This window comes from Prinia subflava, chromosome 13, assembly GCF_021018805.1.
Source record: "Prinia subflava isolate CZ2003 ecotype Zambia chromosome 13, Cam_Psub_1.2, whole genome shotgun sequence".
In the NCBI taxonomy this organism is placed as follows: domain Eukaryota; kingdom Metazoa; phylum Chordata; class Aves; order Passeriformes; family Cisticolidae; genus Prinia; species Prinia subflava.
This window is the reverse complement of record NC_086259.1, coordinates 18,181,182-18,199,911: the sequence shown is the minus strand read 5'-3', so window position 1 is coordinate 18,199,911 and position 18,730 is coordinate 18,181,182. Positions and strand designations below refer to the sequence as shown.

The following is an 18,730-nucleotide window of genomic DNA, read 5'->3' as shown; positions in this document are numbered from 1 at the left end:
GAAGAAACAACATATAACCTCCTTGCACTCCAGAAATATATTGTTACCTCTTTCAATAAACGTGTGCTTGCGTGGTCTTAGATTTACCAGAGTTTCAAATCAAATTAAGTGCAAAAATGTTTTCTCAGTGTTTTCCTATTATTGAGGCAAATAATTGGAGGTGAAAAAAAAAGACAAAAGAATGAGTGCAGCAGGATATCACCTGCACATACACCAGATGGAAGAAAAGGCAAAATCTGAAATACATGGAAAGGGAGATGGGAGAGGAGCACTGAGAAAAGAAATACAAGCAATGATCGACAGCTGAACTTTAAACCACAGCCCTTGAAACCCACTCAGCCGCTCAGCAGTCACTGAAATAAAGCGTGTTTATGAGCATGGCTGCAGCCGGGCTCTGGGGGCGCTGGAATTGTGACAATAGTCCCAAATTGCCCGGAGTCCGGAATGGAATCGGCCGGTTGGAGCAAAAAACGGACCGGAGTATGGAATGGAGTCACCCGGTTGGAGTGAAAACCCGGAACATATTCCAGCCGGAGTACAGAATGGAGCCAGATGGTTGGAGTGAAAACCCAGACCAGATTCCAGCTGGAGTACGGAATGGAGCAGCCCAGTTGGAGCAAAAACCCGGAATGGATTTTTTTTCCCCAGACTCTGGAATGGAGTCACCCGGTTGGAGCAAAAATCTGGACCAGATTCCAGCCGGAGTACAGAATGGAGCCAGATGGTTGGAGTGAAAACCCAGACCAGATTCCAGCTGGAGTATGGAATGGAGCAGCCCAGTTGGAGCAAAAACCCAGAATGGATTTTTTCCCCCCCCCCAGACTGTGGAATGGAGTCACCCGGTTGGAGTGAAAACCCGGACCTGATTCCAGCCAGAGTCCAGAATGGAGTTGCCCAGTTGGAGCAAAAACCCAGAATGGATTTCAGTCAGAATCCAGAATGGAATCACCTGGCATGCCAGAAAACTTGTAGTGGATTTTGCCTGGACTACGGAATGGAGTTGGCTGGTTGGAGGGAAAACAATAGTCCCAATTCCAGCTGACTGCCTGACAATGCCAGGAATGGCAGTGCTGCTCCAACAGCTACACCATGCCCTGGCCAAGCCACACAGAGACCAAAGATCATCAAACGAGGAATTCCTGACACCAACAATGGGGTCACAAGCACAGAGCAGCAGCTTCTATAGTCAACAATGTAATATATGGCAAAAGAGACTGAGTTAGCAAAATGTGGTATAAAAAAGTATAAAAGTTGTTTTTAAAAACTTCCTTAAAATGTCGATATAATACGATGTGTGTGGAAATGCCATGAACCACAGAAAGAAAAGCCTAAACTTTAACATTCAGGAGAGCAGTGGAACCTCTCTGGCCATATCACCCTCTGTACAGCAAGAGGGGGAGTTTTTGGTTTCTTTTGTTGTTTTTACCTTAAACATGAGTTTAATCCAAAAGCCACATTCAAGTGTACCTTTTCGGAGGCTTCAGAATATGCCCTCCCCACCCTGTTTAAAAAGAAAAAGAATAAAGGTTAGATAGAAATGTCTAAATACAAGGTCCCTTCAGAGTCCACCATCCAAGGGTGGCTATCCAGGGGTGGTCATCTTCCTCGATCTTGATGTTTTTTTGTTTTTATCTTTTTCTTTTTGTCCTCTGTTTTGGGTTTCAGGGCGCAGACACACGCGGACACTCCGGCAATCGCTTTGGGCAAGTCCGTTCCTTTGCACCACTTATTTTTCTCCTTATCATAGACCTGGACAGTTTTGGAGAAGACAGCTTCCTCCCAGCTGTAGCCTCCGAGGATGTAAATCTTGCCTTCCCACACCGCCACCCCCGACTCGCTGTTGGCTTGCAGCAGAGGGGCCACTCTGGTCCACTGGTTGCACTGGGGGCTGTAGGACTCCACGCTGAGGATGTCAAACCGAGCCATGGTCTCGATGTTGTCGTCGCTGCCGCCGATGGAGTAGATGTTGTCGTGCAAGGTGCACATGCTGTGCCAGCCCCTGGCGGTGATCATGGGCCTCTTCTCCTCCCACACGTCCGTGCGGTAATCGTAGCACAGCAGGTTCTTTCTGTAGGGGCCGATCTGGTAATCGTGGCCTCCTGAAATGTACACGAACTCCTTGTAGACTGTGCCAGCGTGGCCGTAGGTGAACCTGGGGCAGACAAACAGGATTTTAACGAGATTTTACGGATTTTATCGAGACACACAAGCATGCAGCAGAGACTGTGTTCAAGAAGCAAATAAACAGTAACTAAAGGCAGAAGAATCCCTGATCTGGCAGTTACCCAGTAACTCCTCTATTTCCCAGGGCCTCACCCTGTACTGCAGAGTGCACAGTCTGACAATCACTTTTAAGTCATCCTTTCCATAGCTGGTTGCTACAGAGCACTAAGGTATGACAATCACTTTTTAATGCATCCTCTGGAGTATGTCACACAACAGAAATAGCCCATCCTGCTCTACTGGCATGACCTTCACTCCCATTTTTCTGCTCCAGTGCTTAGCTCACATCAGTCTGAGAGGGCCAGAGAGAGAAAAAAAATCCACATCTCAGTAAGAGTTTCTGTGACAGAAAGGGGAAATAATCATGACACCTCTCAGACTTACCAGCAAGGATAAACCAAGAGAAACCAAGAAGAAAACTGCTGCTGCCTTGCCCTTGCACAGCTTCAGGATCACTGGTCACATTTGTTACCCACAGGCGCTCTCTGCCCAGTTCAGCTGCAGTCCCAACACAGGCAGTGTCCTTTCCGTGAGCCATCTCTCTGCTCTGCCACTGCTGCCCTACAGGTGGGAACTTCTTTGGTCACCCCAGGACAAAGCAGCAGACCCCAGTCCATCACAGATCATGGTGAAGTAAGAGAAAATGAGATGCTAGAAGCAACACCATGAATGCTGCACGCACAGGGCAGAGAGAATCCCCCTTTAATCATCATAATAAAGCCACTACAAACCTAAATTTCCAGGCTCTTCTTCACTTCACGTTCGGCTATTTCTGATCAAACCCCTCTGAGCTCTCAGAAGCAGAAAGCCAAGTGGAAAGCAGCAGCAGCTGCTTTGAACATATCGTTCCTACACATCTTTTTTTCCTCTTTTGGGGGAGTTGGGGTGTCAAAAGATGCAGCACCAGCCACAGCGAATTGGTTCTCACAAGGAGCCTGAACAATTCAATACCCACAGGGCACAGAGCAATGTACTCATCCCGCTGCACTCACGAGCTCTACCACCATCCTTTGTAGTCAGGCACTTGAGACAACGCAACCTCCACAGCAGACAAACCTCTGCTAGCATTGCTTTACCCTTTGAACCATGCCTGAACATGCTGAACTGTGCGGAGAGAACCTTGAGCTGTTTTTATTTCGCAGGCTAATGGTTTTTCTGAGCCACACAAATGCTATCGGAACATCTTCCACACACCTGAGTGCCAGCACTTCTGTGCCAAGGGAAAAAGATGGACTAGAAAAGAAACTCCACATTTACCCTGCAAGCACAACGCTTCTGAGCCGAGCTAAAAGGTGGTTATTATTCTAGATGCCTGCTGAAATCTCTGATCCCTGTCTGAATCAGTATTTTAATAGGTTTCTGCTACAAGAAGCAGAAAAATCCCTGACAGTCTTGAGCTGATAATGCTGAGTGACCAGGACAGTCTGTTGAACTACGGGGGCTGGAGAGCTTGCAGAGGTGACCTCACAGCTGTTCTGCTTCTTGGCCTCTCAGAGAAAAGACAGGAAGACAGGAGAAACGGAAGGAGAAAAGACAGGAAGAAAAAAGGAAAGAACTTTGGTACAGTTATGAGCTTTACCCAAAAAGGCAACTCAGAATTTCCACAGCTCTCAATGTGCCTCATGATGGAAGCAGTTAATTCATGCTCAGTGGTTCTAGTGGACATGAAGTACCTTGAGCACATGAACCACCCTGGCTTTCACCCCTGACAGAAATACCACGGCAGGTGAAGTGCCCAGAGATGCTGCTCCACCTTGTCTGAGGTCTCTCCCAGACCAGAACCGGGACTTTCCACCTCCAGTGGTTCCTGGGCTGCTTGTCAGAGCCTGTGTTTCTCTCCACACACACAACGGGTTTAAAAATGCTCAGTCTGGGGAAGGGATGGACTGCTTGAGTTCATTTCAAGCTGCAGCAGACTTGAAACCCACATGAAACCAAGCTGCCTGCAGGCTGTGCTGTACCAGGGAGTTTGGAGGAGGCAGGAGGACAGTGCAAGGACACTGAACCCACCCCAGAGCCCGGCGTTCCTGCACTGCTGGTGGCAATCACACTGCATTCACCATGCAGGGGAAAAATCACCCTGAGTTAATAAAAACTTGCGTGGCCTTTGGAGAAGGAGGTTAAATATTCTCCTGATCTGGAGGAGTTCTGTACAGGCAAGCAAGCAATAGCCATTGTCTCTCAAGCACAGGCACGAAGCCCAGCACAGGCAGCTGCAGGAAAAGCACTGATCTGGTTCATTTGCCTTCGTCAATGTGTCCAGGGAACAGCAACAGCTAAGGGAGTGGTTTGACAGAAAAAATCAGTTCTGAAGCACCAAATCGACCATCAATTTGTTATTGATTGTTGCCCAGTGGAGGACAATTTCCTACTGAAGTGCACCAGAGGTGTTTCACTTTGCTGACTTCTGAAAGCTCATCTGAAATAGCATCACTTTCATAGGAACTGCATGAAATAGATGCTAAATTGAAACCAATCAATACAAATACTTTCTACAAGCCCTGTGATTGAGAAAGGGGCATTTCTAAATGGGCAACAGAACAGATAGATCAATAGAGTGGGTCCAGACATCCTTCAACAGAGATCATTGAGAGTTTTGGCAGTGTTATCTGCAAGAGTGGCCAGAAAAAAGCAGGGCCATTAAAAGAAAGGAGATTTCATTTTAACATCTGCCGGAGCCTGGTGCTGATTTTGAATGCCTTAACCCAGATACAGCGCTGAAAAATTAGTTCCTGACCCAGTAACACCATTCAAATGCTAGAAAACCTACCATTTACTGTCCGAGACAGAAGAACATATAACTCACTGAAGCTTTGGGAATCCCCTACTCCAACCAAAGTCCAGGTGAGTTGTGGTTGCTCTGAATCTCGCTGTCCACCTGTTGTAGCCCTGCGGGATCGTTCATGACCCAACGGGCAGAGCAGATCCCATCACTCCCCAACCTGTTCCAACACAGCTCCTCACACAACAGCTTTCAGTTCTTCTGCCAAACTTTAACCTAGGGCCACTCAATTAATTTCATGCAGACCTTTCCACGGTCTGTTCAGGATGAGAACACACTGCCCCAGCTCCTGCTCTGCCAAGCTCGTCAGCCACCGCTGCTCCCTGCCGGGCTAGAAACTACGACAGAAACTGCTCCCAGTTTCTGGGAAAAGGGGCAAAAAATATAGGACCTCTCAGAAGAAAGGGAAAGGTATCCCACAACCAAGGACCCTAATGAGCGTCAGGCAAAACGATTTCCCTTGCAGCAGGCTTGGACCAGGTCCACCCTTTAGAGGACTTGGCTGAAGTTTTCCCTGCAAAGCATCTGCCCCGAGGGGCTCTTTGCTTCTCCAGCAAGACAGCCTTAGTTCAGTCAAAACAGCTCAGCTCCTTCCAAGAGAGTGCTTAGGGAAAACAACGCGTTGTTTTGACCATATAGGGTGGGAAGGAGACGGGGGTAAGAGGAGATAAAGGAGAGCCCGTAAAGCTCTTCCTTAGAGGAGTGAAAGTGCAGCATGGACACGGGATTTGGCACTGGCATGTGCGCTCAAGGACACAACCACTGCCTTTCCCCTGCACATCTCCACACATGTGCAAGCTCTAACCCATGGGAAGCAGCAAAACAAACCCATTTTCTGGATGTTCAGCGTAGAAGCTTTAACAAACAGCCCCTGAGAGTCCCACCCCACACAGCTCGAGTGGAACAACACAAGCCCACACCCCAGAATGACCTCAACATGAGCCTGTCACTCCAGGGAACAGGATTCCAGGCAGTTGCTGGCTTGGGGCAGCCAGGAATGGCACCAAAAAGTCTGCTTCTGGTGGTCATGCTCTCAAGAGGACCAAAACACCTGCACGTGTTCTCTTCAGAGGGGAGAAAACAGAAAAATGCAGGAAAAAAGGTGGTTTCGTTAGGATATATTGCCTGATCAGGCAGGCAGGAAGCAGAGGACTGGAGCTTTTGGTTTCCTCTACAAGAAAAGTCTTGCTGCTAGAATAGTGCTGGGGGAGATGTTATTTGAGTGAAACAGGAACTTAAATCTGTTTGAGGAACAAAATCATGTGGTGAGGAGGAAAACAGACATCAGCTGAGGAGTGCGTTGAAGGGAAGGCTGGAGCAGGCAGCAGGAACTGTAGCTAGAACGCTTTTAGTCTTGAATGGATCACAGAATCATCTCTCATCCTTCCTCTACTGCCAGCAAATCACAGACTCACAAGGATGGGGCAGCACAGCTTCTTCGGGCAACCTGTACATCACCATCTCACAGCAAAGAATTTTTTCTAATATCTGATCTCACCCTGCTCTCTTGCCTCTGGGAAGTCATTCCCCCTTGTCCTGGCACTCCAGGCCTTTATAAAGTCTCTCTCCATCTTTCCTGTGGGCTCCCTTCAGGCACTTGAGTACACAGTTAGGTCACTGTGAAGCTTCGCTTTTCCAGATTGCACAATCCAAATTCTCCTAGCCTTTCCTCTTAGGAGAGGTGTTCCATTCCTCTTGATTATGGTAGTGCCTCCTCTGTACTTGCTCCAACAGCTCCAGCTGAAGTACCTCAAGGAAGGGCTGCCCTGACCTTTTCAGCAGCCCCAAATCTGCCAGAGCCACTACTCACCCAGCTCAAACACTGGACGTGTGGCAGAAAGGTTCCTGTTGTTCACCTCTGAGTCTGGCCTTTGGCAACCTGCATAAACTTCTTTTTACCTTATTCCTTCTGTGCAGAAACACACAAACAATTCACTGCCCAGCACCAAATGGGAAAAAAAGGGCCGTAAAGACAAAAAATCCAAAGGTGCCAAGAGTCCACTAAGATCTAACTAAAGGCACCTAAATGTGCAAAACAGCAGCTGCATGGAAAAGTGGGAAGCTGTCCTGGTTCACCACAGAGCTGAGCTGACACAAGGACAGAGCAACAGGAAGAGAGGATGCAGAATCATTTATTTGGATGCAGGAATCATTCATCCCACTCCTGCAGTGTAAGAGGGGTCTGTCCCCTAAGGGGGGACTTTTGCCTCATCCAAGCAGGCCAGCCTGGCAATCTAATAGAAAATTAACACCCACAAGTCAAAGTTCACCTTAAATGCTGCAGCTGCAGAATTCCCAAAGCCAGCACACAGGTAGCAGTTTGAATATGCATACAACTGCCCCTTTTTATGGATTAAGCCAACTGTGTGAACTTGCCCAGGATCATTTATGAGTAAAAATATCCATAAGGATACACCTCACAGGTGACCCCAGTCAACAGAAGGATTTAGGACCTGAAGGTTTTCTCCTACACAGCTTCCCAGGAGGGGCTGTGGTGTTTAGCCCCAGCTGCTGGATGTGCCTATGTGAGCAGAAATAAAACAGCAGCCTGCTTGTGAAGAGCACTGGAGCCCAGCTGTTAGCCTGGATCAGCCTTGCATTGCAGCACCTGCCCAAAATAGAATTGGACAACAGGCACCTTCTGTGCCTTCACTGGCTGCCTCTGGCTCTGCAGCTCTGCAGCTCAGGGACCAGGGGAAAACCCTGGGCTCCCAAACCAAACTGCAGGAACCTGCTCTGTGAAAATGGCACTGGGAAAGCCAGCACTGCTGCTGAGCTTTCAGACATCATGGAAACACCATCCACAGAGCCAACGTCCCTGTGATTCCCACAAATGTGAGACCACTAAATCTGAGTCACTGCCAGCAAATGAAATGCTGTCCTGCTGTCCTTCCAAAGTCACTGACATTGATTCAAGACACAGCAATGTCCTGTCTGTTACCACAAGAGCTGCAGGGCTTAAACCTCTCAAAAGCAGAACAGCCAAGTTCTAACTCAGACAGAGAGACAGCCTCACATTTGCCTGTATTTTGCCTTAGTTCTGTATTTCCAACAAAGGTAAATGAGTTTAGCTGTGACAGCCAAACAGAGAAACACCCCACAAGGAAAACCATCACACCAAGGTGACAAAGTAAGGCCAAAGAAATGACAAATCCCTTTGACCAAGATGTGAAAAGTGCTTCTGAAAATACTCAACTCCAAGTGGCCTCAGGAAAAGCTTTGTAAGAACTGTAGAATGAAATGATCAGAGCTCTCCCTCCCATCCTCCAGATGCACCTTGGGATGAAATTTAAAACCTCGTTGACACAAGGCACGCTGCCTGCTCAGATCCCAGCTGCTGCTGTGGTTTGATAAGGCTGATGCCACAGTGGTTTTACATCCCCTTCCCTCCCTTCCAGGGTTCCCATTCATCAGCTAAAATCACACAAACTCCTTTTACTGCCACTCTTCAAACACAGGGGAACTCCCAAACAGCTCAGGTACCTGGGCAGTCCTGCTATGTAGGTCCAGGAGTCCTTCTGAGGGCTGTAGGTCTCCACTGAAGACAGGGCCCCATTTTCATTCCTGCCACCAACAGCCACCAGCATGTCCGTGATGGCTCCCAGGTAGAAATCTACTCGCCGCTGTCTCATGGAGGCAACCTGGCAAAGAAAACAACCTGCTGGCATCTTCCAGTGTCTGGCAGGCAAGGCACTAAGGGGTTATCTATCTCTGTCTGAGGATGGATAGGGGCAGTTACTCCTCCCCATGATTTGGTAAGGAGAGGTTCTGGTTTTGACCATTATATTCATACAACAGTTGTTTCTCTGCAGTAGCATCCATTTTCAAACAAGGGGAAAACAGGAAACATCTAAGAGACAGGTTACTCTATAAACGTTTGTGTTTCTAGGAATTCCTTCCCAAACTCTGCAAAAAACAGGTACTGGGATCACTGAAAAGTACAAGTGAACCATCCAGGACGACTGAGTCACAGAGGAGTCATGGCTGGTCCATATGGAAACCATAACTGGTCAATATGGAAACCATAACTGGTCCATATGGGAGCCATGATTGTCCATACAGGAACAAGGAGTGCCTGATGGAGTGACCCACACAGATGAAGGGTTTTGTGGCAGGACTGGTAGAAAAGACCTTGTTCTAAGGGACATCTAGGACAGAGACAATCGATAATTGTCAGAGACATTTCCTTTTTACATCACACCCATTTTTGATTTATATGCACTACTGTTTGAGGAAGATGAACCAAGCAATTCCCTCCAAGTCCATTCCAGCATTATTCCCAGAAGTAATCTAAAGAATTGCAGGCGGATGCTGATCAGGAATTTCTCAGATTAGATGCCCAAATCCCAAACGAAGCTGAACATCTGCCCCAAACTCTTTTTCTCTTTGTGTAATTTAAGCATTCCCCCAAAGGACTCAAATAGCTGCTCCAGCTTAACTAACTTGATTTTTCGTTCAGAAGTGCTGCCGTACTGACTATTCCAACAAGCCCTGTCCTTCTGCCAGAAAAGGAGTAAAAACTCTAAATCATAAAGGAACTTTGAACAGAGAAATAATACAGCTCAAGTCTCACCTTTATCCACTGGTTACAGCGGGGATCATACCTATATAGGAGATTGGACGCCGCATCCCCTCCATTGTCCCGGGAAAAGCTGCCCCCGGCTATGAAGATGAAGCCTCCCAAGACCGCGACGCAGTGGTGGCTCCGCCGCGCCGGCAGCGGCGTTTCTGCCACCCACTGTCCCTTCCTGGTGTCCAGGAAGCAGGTGTCATCGCAGAGCTCCAGGCAGCGCTCCGACACCTCCCCGCCCACGAAGAGCAGGCGCTCCTCGCGGGTGCGCAGCGCCGTGCGCTTGGTCTGCAGCACCGGCTGCGCCGTCACGCTGTTGTGGTAGGTGACGGCCTCCTCGATGAAGCCCTCGCAGTTGGCCTCCTTGGGCAGCAGCGAGCACACGGCGGGCTTCACTCGGTGCAGGAGGTCGCCCTTGGGGATCAAGGGGAAGTGGATGTTGTCCAGCACTTGGTAAGCCTCGTTCTCCCGCTCTGGGTACTGCGTCAGCCACTGCAGGGCGGCCTGCAGCAGGTCATGCTCGCATTCCTGCTGCACGTCGCTGCTGTCCAGGTACTGGCACAGCTTCTGCAGGGAGATGTTCTGCAGGAAGTCCGGGGTGAAGGACAGCGTGCCAAAGTTCTGCAGGATGAAGGAGTCGATGTAGGAGTCGAGGCGCTTCAGGTTGTAGATGGAGGCCAGCTCCTGCAGGTACAGGTAATTCTCCTCGCTGACTTCGTTCTCCAGGTACTCGCAGCAGAAGTCGACCACCTTCCAGATCTGCAGCAGGTGAGCTGTCTCCAGCACGTAGTCGATGTTCCCTCCGTCCAGGGACAGCTCGCTGCCGTACAGGAAATCCACCACGGCCTTGAGACCGATGTAGGAGGCTCCGAAAAGCTCCACCTCCTTCTGGTGGGCCTCCCTCATGCCGATGGTGAACATGGAGTTGAAGTAGTCACTGCACACGGCCAGGAGGTTCCGGTGGGCCGGGACTCTCTGCTCGTCCACCACCAGCACGATGTCACAGAAGAGGCCTCGGTGCCTCTGCTCGTTCAGGCTCTGCAGAACCAGACTGGAGTGGTCATCCCACCTGTACACCTGGAGAACACAAACAGCGTCAGGCAGGAGGCACCTCCCCAAGACCAGCTCCAGAGGGGAATGTCCTTTCCCACTAGGCGCAGTCATGCCTAAGTCAGACACAGCTTTTTGGTGTTGCACATTCTCATTTATAATAAACTCTGACATGAAGTAGTTGGCAAGTGATACAGTACGAGCCTGAGCTCCTCACCTTCACTTTGAAAGGCCTATGGAAACTTTTCCTGCTTCCTATTCCCCTTTTTTTATAATTTACTCTTCCTTCCCTCACAATGCTGCATTGAAACCTCCTCCCTGATGAGTTATACAGGCACAATTTTCTGAAACTCTTCCACTCATTGTCTCGGAGACATCTTGCTGACATTTCCTTTCTTCCTTGTCCCCCAAATGACTCCTTACAGAGCTCTCCCAAATCAGCTACTCGCACAGCATTTGGAGTGGGAGACACACACGCAGCAGTACTCTGAATTTTCATTCAGCCCATGTATTGTTTGGGTTACTGCTTGCTTGACAGCTACCCCCTCTTAAATCTTTCCAGAACTCTGCATTTCTAAGCTTGTTAGGGTAAAATCCCTCCCTTTCTTCCCACATTATTCCAGGCACACACACTGCACTCAGAAGTAATAGCTGTTTATTTATGTGCAAAGCCACACATGTGAAGAGCTGATTCCCACAAGGCTTCTCCTCGCTTCCAGAAGCTGAGGTGGGTTTTGTTTAAATGAATAGGAGCAGATATTTTTCTTTTACAGAAAAGGGAAAATGCCCTCAGGACACATCCATTAAGTGCCCCTCTGGGATCCCTCTGGTCCTCACATTGTAACCACCAGCTCTGGACGTGTCACTGAGCTTTTGAGGCGACCAGCATTTGCTTCTTTTCTCACAGACTCACGTCAGCAGCCTCAGGGGGAACCAAGATGGAAACATTTTGTTAGCCCTCAAATGTCCTGCAGAACACGAACTGAACACTGCTGGTCAGTCCAGAATGTCAAGTGAAGTTCTAGGACCACCCTAGGGAGGAATTCAATGTGTGATGGCGCAGTCAGGTACCTTGTGATGTCTCTTAATAAAAGCCAGGTTAAAGAAAATGCAAATACCAAATACTTTAATTACCAAATCCAAACCAGGCAGAGCCTGTGAGAACTTGTAGGAGGAGTGAAAAGGGGTGGAATGGAAGCACATCCCTGTGTCCCACTCAAGGCAGCTCTGAACAGTCCTGTCTGAGTCTTGCCCTGTCCTAAACCCCCAGGCTGCACTACCAGAGGTGACACCCGAAAAGGTCACACAGGTGACCTGAGGTCTCTTCAAGCCTCCCAGACACTCCCCCTTCCTCTCATCACCAAACCGTGGCTTCTCCTAGAAATCCTGATGACCTGTGGCTCTCCTGGCTGCCCAAGCAGAAAGCACAGGATCACAGCCATCTGGAAAAGCCACTGCTGGGTTGGTTAAACTACAGTGGGACCCTCTCTGGGTGGAAAGGGTTTGATTCTTAGAGCCTTTTTGGGCTTTTTGAGACCCAAATTAACAACCAAATGTGCTGCTCTTAGTGGGACATCCCAGCAGATTCTCTTTATTTCCTTATGTTCTTTTCTAAACAATGGAGCCCAAGCTGCCAAAAATCCTGCTGTTGGAATGGCTCTGGACGTTCAAGTGTGCGGAGTTTAACCAGTCTAAGGGAAGAGGCTTCAGTAATTAAAAGGATTAAAACTCCTTAATTTGCCTTATACTCATCACACCTCTGAACTTAAAAAGGGATCTATGGCATAGACAACAAAGTGGCTTCCACTGAGGAATAAAACTGCCAGAGATCTGTCATAGAAAAAAAAAAAAAAAGGGGGGGGTTTAAGGACTGTAAAGCTTTTTATCTGTGTTTTCCTGAGGTTGGGAGAAGCTGATATTGTTCAGGAGCCTAAGCAGAATCCAGGTGGTGGAAGGCAGGGGGAGAAGAAGAAATATGGCAAAGGATAAACCACACTTTTGTGGCAGCTACAATCAGGGGTAGTTGATGGTGAACAGACAAGAAATAACAACCTGCAGCACCTTCTCCCAAATCTGACTCATGGGGGATAGGATTGAACCGAATCCTTGCCTTGAACCAACCCCCTCCTCCCTCCCATCCCTGGGAACTGGCTGATCATTTCTCTCTAATATTCCCTAATACCACCCTCACGCATAACAAGATTACAGCGGAATATAAGATTTGCCAGAGATCCCTCTGTGCTGAGCTGGATGTTGAGTCAGCAGCGTAATCCTGCCCTCAGATCCGCCTGGCAACTCGCACTCCTGAAATCCTTGTTGCCATGTGGAGCTGCTGCTGCTCCAGGAACCAGGCACCAACCCATTCCACACTGCACTGGAGGCACTGGGGATGCAGCAACTGCAAATATGCAACAATATTTCAGCCACTTGGGGAGTTCATTTCTTCAGGGGGCAACACACAGGAGCTGAGAGCTGCACATTTCCAAACCAAGGCTCATTTCATACTGAACTTGAACATCTTTCTCAAGCTATTTATATTCTGTAGAACAGCCTTAGCATTATCCAGGAACTCTAAGTTTAACAGATAGTGACAGCTGCTGTCTAAGCAAGCAAATAAAACAATGCTGTCAAGTTAATTAATTTTTAATGTGATGAATTATCATTACATTCAGACTAAAGCATTTAAGTGGCAGACAGGATCAGCACTGAGGGAAAGATTATATTGGTAGGGATGCATTTAAAAATTAGTCCTATTTATCTTCCATCAATTGTGTTAGAGCAGAATTTCAGCTTCTTTTGAGTTCAAAGATCTAATTTCCCTCAGACTGTTAATGCAGCACTGCTGCTCATCAATGGTGCAAAAGAAAATGAGATCTGGCTCGTTCAGCTGTGGTAAGACAGATGAAGGCACTGAAAAGTTTCTCTTTTCCAGCTTTTTTTCTGGTATTACAAGGTACCTGTTCTGCAGTTCCTGTAACCACAGCACAAAAGCAGCTTGCACTGGCACGAAACAAAGTGAACATAATAATTACAGCTGTTATTAGCATCTTATAAATCGTCCTGAGGACCTGCATAAAGAGCTGCTGGAGATGGATTTCCGTGAATTCACAAATAAAAACAATGTATTTGTGCAGGCAGAGATTTGATACAAAGAAAATGAACCCCACAAACCTAAGCAAACAGCCCAGGTTCTGTGAGCCCAGAGTTTGCAGAATCAAGACTACCAGACTGTACAAAACCAAGACTGAATCTAAAGAGTAATCCCAGCTTTGCTTTTGTAACGAGCTTGGATTTTACGAGATGGATCAGTATAAAAAACAAACACACCACATTTCATAACTGAATTTTTAGTACAGAGAAACTACTGTGCTGCAGCAATGTGGGTTTCTAAGTTATGAGTCATGATGAGCAGATGCCCATTTGCTGCTGCTTTTCCTTTTTTTCCCCATTAATCGCTAGGCAGCAACTTCCACCAAAAATACTCGAGCAGGTAAACCACCATTTCCATCCCTCTTTTTAAAAGCTCAGAATGCTCGCACTCCCCCAAACCAGTCCGCCCAAAGGAGACCCTCGACCCCCACCACCCCTGTTTTTTCCGTGAGGGGTTTTTTCTTTTTTTTTTGGTAGGCGACACAAAACCTTACGAACCTTGGAGGATTCACTGATCTTGTGCGGGCGGCAGATCCTGCTCTGCCGGGTTCCCTCCATGACCGCCCGATCCGCAGCGCTCCTGCAACAAAGGCACGGGAGATGTTCACAGCTCGCAGCCGCTCCCGGGCGCTCACCCGCGGCTGGCGCTGCACGGGGAGCGCGATTCCCACCCCGCCACGTGCTGAGCTGCACCTGGCAAATGTCCGCGTTAAAAAAATAATATGTTTTCCCCTTCTCGGGGCCGTTCCCCGCTGTTGTCAAAGCTCGGTTGTGTCAACAAGTTGGGCACAGCCCAGCGCAGCGCCGGGACCGGCGGCAGCTCCGGACTGAGAGCCCAGCGCTGCCCGGGGCCGGCCGGAGCCCCCCGGCCGCGGTCACCGACCGGCCCCGGCCCCGCTCCCGCGGCTACATCGGCCGCGGGGGGGAAATCCCGGCGGAAAACAGCGCGGAAAACAAAGCGGTGACAAATTCCTGCAGGCTGCAGCCGGCCCGAGCCCCGCGCCCTGGGCAGGAAATGCCGGCGGGGCGGGACCGAGCGGGGCGGGCCCGGAGCGGGCCGGGAGCGGCGGGGGAGGCACCGGGGCGGGGCGGGGAGGGAACCCCGCGGGAGAGAGCCAGCGCCGGGAAGGGATGCTCGGGGATGGTCCCTGCCCGGGATGCATGGACAGCACATCCCGGGATGCACGGGGAGCACATCCCGGGGTGCACGGAGAGCACATCCCGGGAGCTCGGGTCTGGTCCCTGCCCCGGGTGTCGGGGATGCTCAGACACATGCCGGGAGCTCGGGGCTGGTCCCTGCCCCGGGATGCTCTGCCAGCACCGGGAGCTCGGGGCTGTTCCCTGCCCCGGGATGCACGGACAGCACATCCCGGGAGCTCGGGGCTGTTCCCTGCCCCGGGATGCACGGACAGCACCGGGAGCTCGGGGCTGTTCCCTGCCCCGGGATGCTCGGACAGCACATCCCGGGAGGTCGGGGCTGTTCCCCGCCCCGGGATGCACGGACAGCACATCCCGGGAGCTCGGGGCTGTTCCCTGCCCCGGGATGCTCGGCCAGCACCGGGAGCTCAGGGCTGCCTGCCCCGGGCCGGGGATGTGCGGACAGGACCCCTCGGGGCTGTCCCTGCCGGGTCAGGGATGGTGCTGGCAGGGCCTGTGCCAGGGGCATTGGCTGCAGGGAACGCCGTGTTTGGTTTGTACAGATTAACTCTGCGGTGGGTGCAGCCAGAAAGCCCATCACCATCTCCTCTTGCTTACCTGGCATGACACTACCTGACCTCCAAAATTCGCCTCCCCGGTGGGGCTCTCCCTGCTTCTATGGGACTTTCCCTCGTTCATTATGGCCCAGGAGGCTTAAAATTACAGCCCTATCCTGGTGAGCAGCAGGCTGAAAGTTCCCTGCCTCAGGAGGGGTATCAGAAGCAAAGACACTGCACAGACCCACCGGCTCCAGTTTCAGTGCAGTGTTCCCCTCACAGCTCCAAGGGAAAAGCCCTTTGCTAAGCCAGCCCTGCTGGGCATCCTCCAGGGGCTGTCCCCGGGACAGCAGAAGGTCGGGTGAGTGTCCAGGCTGCAGCTGCTCCCACCAAGGACAGCCCAGCTTGGACACATGTCCCAGGTGGTGCCACGGCTGCTGTGGCAGCAGAGGATGATGTGCCCAGTGTGTGGCACCAGAGGAGTGTGGCAAGGCTGCTGTGGCTGGCAGAGGATGATGTGCACAGTGTGTGGCATCAGAGTGTGCCACAGCTGCAGAGGATGGCAGAGGATGATGTGCACAGCCTGTGACACCAGAGTGTGCCACGGCTGCCCAGTGCCAGCACCTCCACCTGCCCTGGCCTCTGCCACCTGCACTGCAGGCCATGGCTCCAGTGCTGGGGCAGCAGCACCCAGCCAGCTCCACAAAACCAGAGGGGATGACGGGCTTGGCCTCATCTACTGATGACTAAGTCTGGAGATGGAACGTGGTTTTGCCAGCTTTGGTCTCTCCTGCAGCCCTTGTGACCATGGGGACCTCGGTAAAGACCATGGACTGTCTGAGTGAAATCCCACTTTGCTGCCAGCCCCAGTGCTGACTGTGACCTGCAAAATGACAACCCCAATGCTGACTGTGACCTGAAAATTCAGGGCAGCCTCTTCCTGAAGGAGAGCACTGTTCTCTCCATTCCATTCTCTGCTTCTGCACAGAAAAGACAGGGATGGAGAAGCAGGATTGGGGATAGGCAAATTGAAAGGTTGGAGAAGAAGGAGAAAGTGGGGGAGATGGCAAAGAGACACAAGGACAAGGCACTTGCAAGGGTGTATTTCAAGATAAAGGTAATGCTCCTGGGGGCACAGGGCTGTGCAGAGCCATCCTGTTTGCTCAGCTCCCTCCAAATATTCAGAAACCCTTCCTGAACCTCATGGTACAGTCTAGACAGCTGAAGGTCAATCCAGACTCCCAACACTTCATGCCTGCTGGAGATGTTTTTTGAGGACGTCCATAAGTCCTCACTTTCTCTTGTGCTTCCTCTCCAAGGACTCCTGTGACATGGACAGGTATTTCTGCCAGGCCAGTGACATCTTCCTGGCAGGATGAAAAGCCCCATGTTCTGGAGATCTTGGAACTGCCATATGAAAAGCAAATCAGAGCTCACCAAAGTCAAAAAAGTAGGTAATTTCTTCCAATTTCTTCTCTCCGGTTACAGCCTGATGAAACTGAGCCCAATACTTATCCCTCCATGGATTAAAAAAAAAAAAAAAAAAAAGCATGAAAAGGTGAGAAAGATAAGGAAGAGAAGCAAAGAGAAGAGGTTTGGTCCCACGAGACAGATGTGCGTTTCTGATGTTTGGATGGGGCTCTGAAAACTGTGAGGCATGAAGTTCCTAATTAAGAGAATTAATGCTCCAGCCACTGGGTCAGAGACGTGCACAAGGACGAGATTCTCTGCTCCTAGGGGATGACATTGGAGTCACCCACCTCTGCCCTAGGAAACATCAGGAGCTGAGGATCAGGGATCAGAGGGACAGGGACAAGGACAAGCAGCAGTGCTACAGGTATAAACAGGAGCGAGTGCCAATGGATGATAAATGCAGACTACAAAAATACATTTATGAGCAGATAATGGTCAGCACAAAGGCTTTTGAAAAATGAAAGTGTTCCTAAAACCAAAGAAAATCTATATAAATCCATAAGTATTAGTGTGCGATTATATTATCATCCAGAGCCTGCAGCCTACAGATACCGAGTGTGATTCACCCAGTGTCCTACACTTGCACTGACTTCAGAAATATTCCCCTGTTTCCTATGACCTCATCGAATCAGAGATGCACTGCAGCAATGCCCCTGTAGGGCCCCGGAGCTCCGGGAGCCTCACGTCACCCAGGGACGGGGCTGCAGCTGGCAGGAGCTGCGGGGCTCTGGGGCACTGCAGGGTCCCTGGCAGTCAGGGCTGGCGCTGGAGCTCTTGTCCCTCGAGCTGTGTGACAGCACTCGGTAACCCTGTGGTCATGAGGCTCCTACTGCTCAGCCTCCACAGGGACAGCGCTGATGCGAAACGAGCAATCATCATCCCCTGCAAACTTTAAAAGAGACAAGATGTGATACTTTTTATCAAGGAATGTAGTTTTTATTCAATTGCAAGGCCAGCCCTACGGGCATTGGGTAGAAACCCACTGAAATGCCTAAGGACTGGTTTGTAGCACTCCAGTCCTTGGGCACGACATCACCGGGTGCTGTTTATTTCCAGCCGGGTTCTGCAGAGCAGAGCCCTGTCCCCGTGTGTGGGGCTGAAGCGCAGCCTGCCAGGCAGCCCCGCAAACCCGCAAACCCGCACCTCCGGAGCTCAGCACCTCCGGAGATGCGGGACCGCTCCCGGGCGGCGCGGGGAGCCCGGCAGGGGGAGATCGCTGCATGGGAACGGGCGAGCCGCTCGCACACAGGCACGGACACACACAGACAGACACACCGACAGACACACCGACAGACACACCGACAGATACAGGGACACACACACGGACAGACACACCGACACACACACAGCCGGGCCCCAGCGCCTTCACACACCTGCCCCAGCAGCGGCTGTCACCACCCAAAGTCACCCCGCAGCCGCCGTTCGGGGCCGCCCGCAGCGCCGGGGATGCGGGTGATGCTCAGCCCCCGCAGCCCCGCGGCCCCGCGCCCCCAGCCCCGGCCCGAGCCCCCCGCTCACCTGCTCCGCTCCGCGCTACCCCCGGCCCGGCCCCCGGCCCCGCCGCGCCGCCGCCGCCTGCTCCATCGCGGGCGCCGCCTCTGCCTCCTTCCTCCTGCCGGCCCTCAGCGGCCGCCGCAGCATCGGGGGGCCGGCAAAAGCATCCCCGCGGCGGGTCCTTGCGGCGCCGGGCCGGGCCGAGCCCCGCGGCCCCCGCCGAGCCCCGCGGCCCCCGCGCCCCCGTCCCCGGGCTATTGCATCACCGCGGTCCCCCCGCGCCGGGAGGGGCCG

The 18,730-nt window shown here is 51.1% G+C and overlaps 1 protein-coding gene across 2 annotated transcripts; it reads right to left on the bottom strand.

Moving 5' to 3' along the window:
* Positions 1 to 813: 813 nt before the first annotated feature.
* KLHL36 (kelch like family member 36) lies at positions 814 to 18,600 on the bottom strand. 2 transcript variants are annotated; one of them, XM_063410505.1, is made up of 5 exons: positions 18,461 to 18,600; positions 14,274 to 14,355; positions 9,579 to 10,652; positions 8,489 to 8,646; positions 814 to 2,152 (listed from the first exon to the last, which is right to left on the bottom strand). In XM_063410505.1, the coding sequence occupies exons 2-5, from the start codon at positions 14,331 to 14,333 to the stop codon at positions 1,597 to 1,599; spliced, it is 1,848 nt and encodes a 615-aa protein (XP_063266575.1). In that variant the 5' UTR covers positions 14,334 to 14,355; positions 18,461 to 18,600; the 3' UTR covers positions 814 to 1,596. The 2 variants fall into 2 exon arrangements, with proteins under 2 accessions (XP_063266575.1, XP_063266574.1); XM_063410504.1 differs by lacking the exon at positions 18,461 to 18,600 and adding an exon at positions 14,469 to 14,807.
* Positions 18,601 to 18,730: the final 130 nt, after the last annotated feature.

Excerpts from the sequence above, each read along its gene's own strand:
- KLHL36 (XM_063410505.1), bottom strand. The coding sequence starts at position 14,333 with ATGGAGGGAACCCGGCAGAGCAGGATCTGCCGCCCGCACAAGATCAGT. Across the intron at positions 10,653-14,273 it reads AGATCAGTGAATCCTCCAAG|GTGTACAGGTGGGATGACCA; the intron begins GTTCGTAAGGTT and ends TGTGTTCTCCAG. Across the intron at positions 8,647-9,578 it reads GCTGTAACCAGTGGATAAAG|GTTGCCTCCATGAGACAGCG; the intron begins GTGAGACTTGAG and ends TTTCTTTGCCAG.